Below are 10,054 nucleotides of genomic sequence, written 5' to 3' on the forward strand. Positions count from 1 at the left end.
TTTTCACTACATAGTCTAAACTGGCCTTGAATCTGCTATGTAGCCCAGGCTGGCCTTGAACTTGAGATGTACTAAGGCAGTTCTTGAACTCATGATCTTCCTGTCTCAGCCTCCAAAGGTGCTGCTGGGATCACAGGAGTGAGCTTCATGCATTGTTTTTAAAAGCAAAATAAACTAAAAGATAATGAAATATCATAAGGCATCATACATATTAACAGTGAGTCATTGTTTTTAGAAACTTTTATTTCAGGTACATCTAGTGTCTTAGCCCATTTTCTGTTGCTATAACTGAATACTACAGCCTGGGTGATTCATAAAGAATAGCCTATGGTTATGGAGGTTGAGAATATGGCATCAGTGTCTGGTTGAGGGTCCTCTTGCTGTATCATAGTGAAGGACAGCAGTCACCCTGGTTTTCTCTTCCTCTTCTCATAAAGCTATCAAGGGGGCCCATCCTTATGACTTAATTCTAATTAACTCTCAAAGGTTCCACCTCCAATTACCCTTAACATATGAATCTGAGAATTAAATTTCCAAACACATGATCTTTTGGGGAACACATTCAACCACAGAATATAGATATGCACATGTTTACTGGATAATTTAAAAATATTCTTTACGATGGGTTCCACACAAAAGTTGGAAACAACTTTTCCAGAGCACTGATCTTTGGTCTTATGTACTGCCTGTGTTGAAAGGTCTAGCTCCAGAAATATTTGTAAGCACTTTCTTCTAGCACAGTGGTCTCTCTCACTGGGTCATTCTGAACTTTGTAACTCTACTATAGAGGAAGAGAATACCTTCTTAGTCTCAACAAAAACAATGTGCCCATTCTTAAGCACTTTGCATATGTATTGTTCACTTGGTACTTGAGTATTCTTTTTAGTGACTTTATCTTTCCTAACTACACAAAAAAATGAGTACAGGGCAACTATGGTTACTTATACATATGAGATGCTCTGTCAAAATCCTGAGTATAAAATCCCTCTTCTCTGGCAGATTCATTCTTTTGGAAGCAATGCTTACTGAGCTCTGGCCAAATGAGGGACTAGAAAAGTTTATACTCTAGGCTTGCTTGCCTGGTTAAGGTAATTAACTCTACCACATACTCCTAAGCTATTCTAGAATGAATACTATTAGCTACTGATGGTTTACACGTTTGTTTTAGCATAATTTATAGCACTATAACCTAAGGCTGCATTTATAAGTTTGTAAACTATATTAAACAAAATAAAGCTCTCACTGTTTAATAAAAATGGTTTATCTATTTTTCTTGGAGGCTAGATGATACTCTTATTTGAAACCTATACTGCTTCATAGGAAAAGCTAATTCAAGAATTTCCAGCTTTCTACATTGCTTTAACTTGGTAGAACTCTGTTCATTTACAGAAAGAGTTAACATTCTAAATATGTGGTAAACATATAACTATTATTATTATTATTATTTTTTTTTTTTTTGGTACTGGGGCTTGAACTTGGATCCTTGCATTTGCGAGGCAGGCACCAGAGCCACTGAGCTAAATCCCTGGCCTTAACTATTACATATTTTAACATGTTGAGATAATAGTATGAAAAATACCACTCTAAAAAGTCAAACATCCTAAAGTGAATTCTCTGCACCTACAAATTCAAACTAAAAAACCAACCAGCCAAACCAAATATTTATAGCTTACACAGAAAACAAAACAAAACAAAACAACAAACCACACTTTTGCTACCTGCTTATTCATTTCAGTGATATTCATCCAGACTTTGTTTAAGCCCAGGTCTCCTGATTCAATCTTCTCTAGTTGCTTTTGTTTGCTGAGAAGTTCTTCATTAAGTTTGGGGATTTCCTGGAATGAGCTTTTCTGATTAGATTCCACTAAAAGCAAACATAAGAAAAATCATAAACACCATACAAAGTTCCCTCAAGATCCCACGATAAAAAAAAAAATTACTATATAGTAAGAAAGCAGATGTATTAAAGTTCATTTTAGGATGATAATGACTAAATTTATATTTATCAACTACATTTTTCTTTTATTTATATAAATGTGTATCCTTAACATGGAACTATTTTAACTGGAGTATGTCACTATCGGCAGTGCAAACTTTAAATTAGGTGATTAAAAATTTTAACAAAGAACATGAGCAGAAAGAATTAGATATGAATTTCAACTCTATAACTTACTATGATTTTGAGTAAATTATTCAAATTCTTTGAATTCAGTTTCCTCATGTATGATTATTAAGAATGTCTGTAAAGCATTTAATACAACTGACTAGATAGACAGTAAGTGATAGATACTGACCAGCTTAATTAAGGAACTCCTCAGTGAAGATTTGTAAACTTACTTCATTATGGTCAAGTGACATTACGAGTTATATATCCAAATGCTAAAATCTATGTTTTCTATCTTAAATGGATCAACTGCAAGGGATCTTATAAACTTTCAGATACTATTACGAAGACTAAGATTTTTAATCTTCCCCAGAAAGTAAATGATGTTTTCTTAAATTTAGAAATCAACCCAAAGTTCAAGATGAAATAGAAAGTAAAAGACATGCTGGTGAAATACAGGGTGATATTTGGACTTTTCTTTGGGAAACAATATTTCTTGAATGGTTTAGAGATTTGCCAGCCTAAAGGCAGAGACCTGTGAGAGTGCTTTCTCTTTTTTCTTTAAAAATCATTTTTCCTTTTAATGGAAAATAAAATATTGATAATGGCTGGTCCTCCAGAATAAAACCTGCATCATTTGTTATAAAAAGTCACAGAATACCTGATTAGTTATTATATGCTTCCTTTAAAACCCAAAACTGGCATGAAGGACCAATATAAAGCAATTTACTAAAATATAAGCTCTAAAACTTGGTTTTGTTTATTTTTATAAGGTCTGCATTGAGAATGCTCAATTTAGGCATTCAATAAATATTTATCACCTGAATAAATCTTTGCTTATCTCTCAACCATATTTCTCCTCACTTTATATGCTTCTTCAATCTAAAAAAGAAAACTCACCAAATAAACCTAGATAAAGAAATTTAATAATGCACGCGCGAACACACACACACACACACACATACACAAAACCTCACAAAAGTTAAAGTTCACTAAATGAAAATTCAGAATTAAAGTTAGATATTTTTGTTCATTTAAAAAAATACTTGCCAAAGGATTTCATTATAAATAAAGAGACTTCCCTGAGTGCTTTTTAATGTAGCAAATGATTTACACATGGTTTGCAGGAATATATCCATTTCAGACAGTGAGAACATTTTACCCTCAGTCTAAACTAATGTAGCTCTTAGGCATGTCACAGAATTTCTTATACATTTTTGGCTGGATTGTAAAGAAAAATCCATCCCACGAGTGTGTTCCATACTCAGGTTGTCACATATCCCAAGAGGTCTCTCTCCTTCCTTCCATATTAAGTAGGAGGTAGACGTGGAAGAGAAAATAAGACAATCACCCAAAGAACCTATAATAATTAACTAATAACTATATAAGGCTGACAAGCTCTGAAAACATCCTGGACCTGAGTAATAGATAAGTCAAGAGGGGATTGTAATTGTTATCTGATTTGGGTCTTTTTAGGAGTGTCAAGCCAAGTCCAGGTACTTTTATTAAATGAGAGGCAGTGTATAGTACAAACAACTTATGATTGTTAATGAATGTTCTTTCAACCTGGAAATCAGCTCATTTAAAACTTAGCAAGTTAATTCTCAAAAGATTTCCTAATTGCTAGGATTAAGAAATAGAAATCTCTGTACACACCCTTCAAGCAGAACAGATATAGTGTGAAAAGCAATATTTTGCATATTTATTCAGTGTCTTTACAGTTTTTTTTTTTTTGGGTACCAGGGATCGAACTCAGGACCTTGCACTTGTGAGGCAGGCAGTGACACCACTGAGCTAACTCCCCAGCCCTACAGTTTTTTTCTTTAAAGACAAGGTCTTACTATGTAGGTCATGCTGGCCTCAAACTTGTAGTAATCCTCCTGCATTAGCCTCCCAAGTGTTGGGATTATAGGTGTGGGCCACCTCATGCTTTTATAGTATGCAATAAACTTTTTCAGTCATTTGTTATTCAGCTCCTACCACGTGCCTAACCCTCCATTTGGCACCAGTGTGTACAAAAGAACTTGAGGCTCTCAGTCTAGAGAGGAAGTGAGGATTACCCTACACTGTGACAGATGTTATAACAGAGGAATGCTCAAAGAGCTTTGACAGTACATATATAGCTTTACACTTTATGGATAAGAAAATGAAGGCTCATAAGGAATAAGTGACTTGTCCAAATTTTATGGCTAGGAATGAACAGCCAGGATTCAAATAGGAGAACCTTCTACTTTTAGGACCTGTCTCTTTTTATTTATCTATTTATTCCTGATGTCACAGACACATTCCCATTCCTTATTAGCACAAGGCAATGTTTAAGGTATGTACAAATTATGAAACCACCCCTCTGCCTATATGGTCACAAAATATGCTTGATATAATAATATTTTCTTTCTTTTCCAAAATTGTTTCCTTTATTCTAATGATTTATAATTGAGTGACAGAGTGGGATGGTTGGGAATAGAATTTTCCTTAGAATAACTGTAGAGGTCTTCTGAAGTACCTGATTCTGGAAAAAGAAAAGTGAACTAAGAGTTTCAAAGAGAGCCAGTATTTTTAACTTAAGGATCAAGTTACTTCTTGATTGTAAAGAAAATGTCAAGCTTATTTGCTTTGCTTTCTATTTCAAGTATTTTGACAATCCCCTTTAAATTTTTTTGAAATAAATAAAAACTGGCTCTAAATTTTTAAAAAAGGTATTAAAAGCCAGATAAGCAGGGTAGTCTTATGTCAGTGAATTCCACTGTCACCTTGAGAAATAAGAGGTAAAAATTAACTTACTGAAATATATTTAAAGAAGCATAATTCAAAGAAAGTATTTAAACTTAACAAGATTGACCCCATTTAGTCAAGATAATTGATTTTCACAAAACACTCTGGGGAAAACAATTCATCATAGTATAGCATATAGCCTGCCCCAGGCCCCATCCTTTACCTTTTCTCAGAAAATCCTGCTTTTAGACATTGCAGGTACTGGAATTCTACTGTATTAAACCAAAGCCAATAAAAGAAAATTGGACTGATAATTTCAAGTCTATTTTACTCAGCTGGCTGACAAATGCAGTGAAGGTCCTAGAGGAATGTTGCTCAGTGGTAGAAAGCTGACCCCAGGATCCATGATATAATTCTTGGCACTCTTACATATACTACTTGAAGGGATTGGTATTAATGAGTACTCAATATTTATTAGATGTACCTGTCCTTCATTTTCCTAACAAATTTCCTGAAAAGCTCAGCTAATGTACAGATTACCTGGGTATCCTCTAAAGATTTTCCCTAAAGTCAAAGAAAAGAATCCCTAGAGGGCAGAACTGAGGAATATTTTGAAATGTACAAATACGTATTTGCTATATGTGATCAAAACAAGCTGTGGCACAAGCCTAGGAAGCCCAGCTAATTATGGAGAGATGGTACAGAGATGTGTTCAGTGATTACTTATGGTTAAACACTGTTTTTGAGAACCTCATTTCCAAGTTATGATTATTACTTACATACAAAGAAAAGACTGGACTTCGAAACACCTGGTAATACTGCAAGAACAGACATTTAAATAGGAAAAAAAGCTATAGGCTACAATTCTCATTTCTTCTTGTACTGTACTCTGATCTGACTGTTAAAACATACAGATCAGAATGATTCTGGCAGAAAACTGTGGGTTACCCACTCCCATTCCCTGACTCAGAAACTCAGAAGAAAACTTAAGTGAGTATTTAAACATTTTTTTCCAAGCAACTTCACTAGACCTACCACTAACATACTAGGGATAAGCTGTCCCTAACTCAGGTTCAGAACTTAAAAAACTTTAGGTATCAGAGAAAAGCTGGGATAAAGGAAAGGCAGGATGTTGTGATCTCCTAGGCTTAAAACAGGAATTTCAGTATTACTAAAAAATAGTACTTAGGTTAAATTTTGTAGAAGCTACTGTGTAAACATATTTTTCAGAAACACAAAAATGACAATTAGAATAGATAATACTTTGTGACTGGAATCATCCCTTACACCTTAAAATGCACTCATAAGGCAAATATTTCTGCTAATTGTGTAGTGTTCAAGGTAGGTGCTATTATGGTTATGGCAAGCCCTTAATGAATATGTGATTTAGTTCAGAAGTTCAAATGTTTTCTAAAACTTTAAAGTGATACACTCCTTCATGGAATTTGAAGTCTTCCCCCTTGAAACAGAGAAAGTCACAAACAAGCATAGCTAAAGATAGGGACAGAAATCTTTTTTTCCTTGCCCAGGCTGGCTTCAAAGTGATCCTCCTGCCTCAGCCTCCCATGTGCTAGGATTACAGGTGTGTGCCATCACACATAACTTGAGAAATCTATTAATTTTTGCACTATGCTTGAATGCTAATATGCAGAAAAGCAGCTCTTCTAACATTTCTACTAGATTTCTCTTAGACTACTCACCCAAGCTGATACCAAAGAAATCTATGGTCACAGCCACTGTGAACTGTAATGCACTACAGTAGCTGTTATAAACATAGGCCTGTACAGCAAGGGGGCAAGAGAGCATCTATAAACAAGTCTCAACTTTGCACACTTAATCATTGATCATGTCACTTAGTCCTTCTAAGTCTTTTTATTTTTAGGGGTTTTTTGAGACAGGGTCTTACTACGTAGCCCAGGCTGGCCTTGGAACTTGCAGCAAGCCTCCTGGTTCAGTCTGCCAAGTGTTTGGATTATACACATGTGCCACCATACCTGGCAACTTTTTTTTTTTTAAAGAAAAAAATGATTAAAAAATAATACTATTTTGGGGATAAAATGATTTATTTGTGACTTGGCATACAAAAGGCATTCTGCATATGTTGACTATCACTATTACTAGTGCTCATTCCTATGTCCAACATGGTGTTTCTTAAGTGGAAATAATCTGACAGTCCTATATTCTTTTGCAATTGGCCCAGTGAGGTGTAAGAAAATAGCCCAAGGTTGCCATTGTTACAGGTAGAGGTTAACCAAAGCTCTAGACTCCTGAAGTACTCTCTTCTGTACTCTAAGAGATGACTGGGATGTCATTATTTCAGATGCTAAGCCAGGCATGGTGGTGCATACCTGTAATCCCAGCACTAGGGAGGCTGAGACAGGAGGATCACCACGAGTTCAAAGCCAGCCAGAAGTATATAGCAAGACTCTATCTTAGAAACTACTTGTCATGGTTATGTATGAACACTGTCTTTGCTTATGGGTTTACAAACAAATAATTGTTACACACTATTCAAGCTGATAGCTGAAAATGAGGATAGAAGTGATGAAAAGATGAGGCAAAACTCTTAATTCAGCATGGCCCACTTTTTCCTACAATCTTAAAAAACAGTTCAAAATTACGCTTTGAAAAGGGGACCACTTACTTGTTCTAAATTTTTCCTTGAGGGCATCCAGATCCTCCTTGAGAGCAATTTGCATCCATACCAAGCCAACACAGGCCACAACACAGGCTGCGAGGATTATAAAAGCACAGAGGGGATAACAGATCTTGCAGCATCGTAAGTAGTCTCCCCTATAAAAAGAACAAATTCAACCATCAGTATGAAAGTGACTATGAGTAGTTTTATAGAAACAGTATATGTATTGGCATGCAGTAATCGCCTCTAATGAATGACTAGTAGATTTACCAGAGCAAATAGGATAATGCACTTACATTTAAATAGTAAAAGGTTAACGAAATACATAATGTGGTCTATGGAAAGTTGTATTTGTTTTAAACTTCATAAGAAACTTCATAAGAGGCTCTATGGGCATGGGAAACACCTGTGGGCCCTGCAGATCACTACCATCATCATCATTTCAGGAGGGAGGCCTTCCTAAAAAAGCTCAGTTGGAAAAGTGTAAAAACTAGCAGTTCTCTGCAATTCCATCACTGCACTGTAATTTACCTATTTATCTCTTTCAAATAAATGCCTTCTCAGTTTATTGAAATTTCATAAACTTTTGGGCAAGTCTTAACTGTAGACGCAATGAAAGAAAGAGGATCTGTAAGTTTTAGAGAACACTTGGTATCCTCTAGTTCCGTGATAATTTTTTAGAGCTTTCAATAACAAACAGCTGGCTGCGGCATGCTTGCCATAGGTTTCCATCGCTGCTCTAGTTGACTCAGAAGGAAGAAAACAGAAACAGGCGAGATTTCACACTAAACCTCATCCAGCCTTCAAAGTCTAAACTAATGCAAGTAAGTATTCCAGAATTAACAGTTCATCAAACCTTCATACACTACACACAGCATTGGTCTTGCTACTTAATTTGGCAAAGCTCACTAGAAACCAAACTCTTTAACAAAAAGGATAGAGACATTCCAAACAACAGGAAGATCTAATATCTTTTAACACCATAACCTTCTACCTAGTCTTTGCTTTCACATAGTAGAATATTCTTTAGTGTGCTAACAGGGTCCAAGGACACCATCGAGGTTGCCTTTAGTTCTTTCCCAACCTAAACCCTGATTCCCAACATCTTCCAAAAATGGCTTGGGAAAAAAATTGTTTTTTGACCCTAACCTCCTAGCTACTCTCAAGGCTTATACTTTCTACAGTGTGTCCCCCTTCATATTACCCTATAACCAAGATTCAGATTTATTAAGAGTACAAAAAATAATTAGCAATCTTAAGGTCCTTATTTTTTTTAAGGCCTAATCCCAAAAGCTTCTCTGCTCCTCTATTTTTAGCCTTGTTCTGATGCCCTGGGCCCTTGGCACATTGCCTAAATACATATCTATCCCTACCCTAGATCTGGAGCTGTCCATTTTACACCTAAAGACTGCGCTCTAATTTACCCTTCATTCAGAATGTGAACTCGCCTCTCTGACACTTTTCTCCTTGTTTGCCTTCCAAAGTCTACCTCCCTTTCTCTTCCTATGGACTCCCTTCTCCTTCCCATCAATTCCTGTTAGCAGAAGAACAAGGAGACAGCTTTTGCTCATCCCAGCCCTCACTACTGTATCACTTACTTGACAAAGCGAGAGCGATTTCCAACTCCATCAAATTCCTCTTCCTCCTCTGAGGTGGACTCGGAGTCTGAGTCAGGAGGCTCAGTGCGAAGAAGGCGGTGGCTGCTGGAGCCTTTCTTGGGCTTCTTTCTCCTGCTGTCTCCAGCCAAACCGATCAATGCATTGAGCTCTTTGCGTTTTTTCATCTTTTTGTGTGGGGTTAGTGGAGCACCCACTCCTGAGCTGCCAGGTTCGTACCCAACGCCCAATTCTCTTGCTGCCTTGGAGCCGCCTTCCAGGGTGGGAAATCCTGGGCCAGAGCCCCCCTGGTCACTCCCACCCAGGGGTGGAACTGACCAGACCCGCTGGGAGCTGGAGAAGAAAGCCCAGAGGAAACTGGAACTCAGATGAGCGGGGGAAGTCACATAGAGATCGGCAAGGAGCTGGTGGCTGAAATGGATAAAGCCCTGGACATGGAGTGTCAGTTAAAAGTGTAGAGAGGAGCAGGGGAAAAGAGTGGAAAAAAGCTGACTGAAGAATTAAAGATTCGCAGATCTGTTAAGTTCAGCAATATTTCTAACAGAGCTCCAGAAGCTAGGGAACACACAGGATATGTGCTTTGGACCTCTGGGACAAGATTTCCAACAGAGAGAAAAGAAACTTGTTCTTGACTGGGAAGGCAGACTAATGCAAAGTAAGACAGTAGAACTCTCTAGTCCCTGGCAGGAGAGGTGGCGGTGGTGTGTGTGGTGCCTAGCCGACACAACCCCGACACTGCCTGGCGTAGAGAAAATGCCTGGGTAGGAAGTCAGCTGGGGTTAGGGAGGATCTTTCTTTGGCTTCCGTCCTGAGTTTGAAAGAGCTTGGCTCGAAAGTATCCACCCGAGACGAGCCAGTTCCGCGCCTGGGAGACCCTAGTCCTGCTGTCGGGGCCCGGGGGGAGGCGGGGGGGTCTGGTACTGGAGGGGCGACAGCCACTCTGCCCTGAGATGACACAGCAGATGAAACACAGGGGGGGGGGGG

The 10,054-nt window shown here is 37.7% G+C and overlaps 1 protein-coding gene across 4 annotated transcripts in view; it reads right to left on the reverse strand.

Annotated features, from left to right (window-relative positions):
- Window positions 1–10,011, reverse strand: part of Efcab14 (EF-hand calcium binding domain 14) — a 39,303-nt gene extending 29,292 nt beyond the window's left edge. For all 4 annotated transcript variants that reach the window (XM_010610250.2, XM_010610249.2, XM_010610248.2 and 1 more), the window contains exons 1-3: window positions 9,053–10,011; window positions 7,461–7,609; window positions 1,719–1,864 (exon numbers count right to left, since the gene is read on the reverse strand). In XM_010610250.2, the coding sequence (XP_010608552.1) occupies window positions 1,719–1,864; window positions 7,461–7,609; window positions 9,053–9,237 (480 nt within the window). In that variant the 5' untranslated portion in view covers window positions 9,238–10,011. The remainder of the gene's footprint in view (window positions 1–1,718; window positions 1,865–7,460; window positions 7,610–9,052) is intronic.
- Between the last annotated feature and the right edge of the window lie 43 nt (window positions 10,012–10,054).

Source organism: Fukomys damarensis, unplaced genomic scaffold (genome assembly GCF_012274545.1).
Source record: "Fukomys damarensis isolate Sample0158 unplaced genomic scaffold, DMR_v1.0_HiC HiC_scaffold_23, whole genome shotgun sequence".
In the NCBI taxonomy this organism is placed as follows: Eukaryota; Metazoa; Chordata; class Mammalia; order Rodentia; family Bathyergidae; genus Fukomys; species Fukomys damarensis.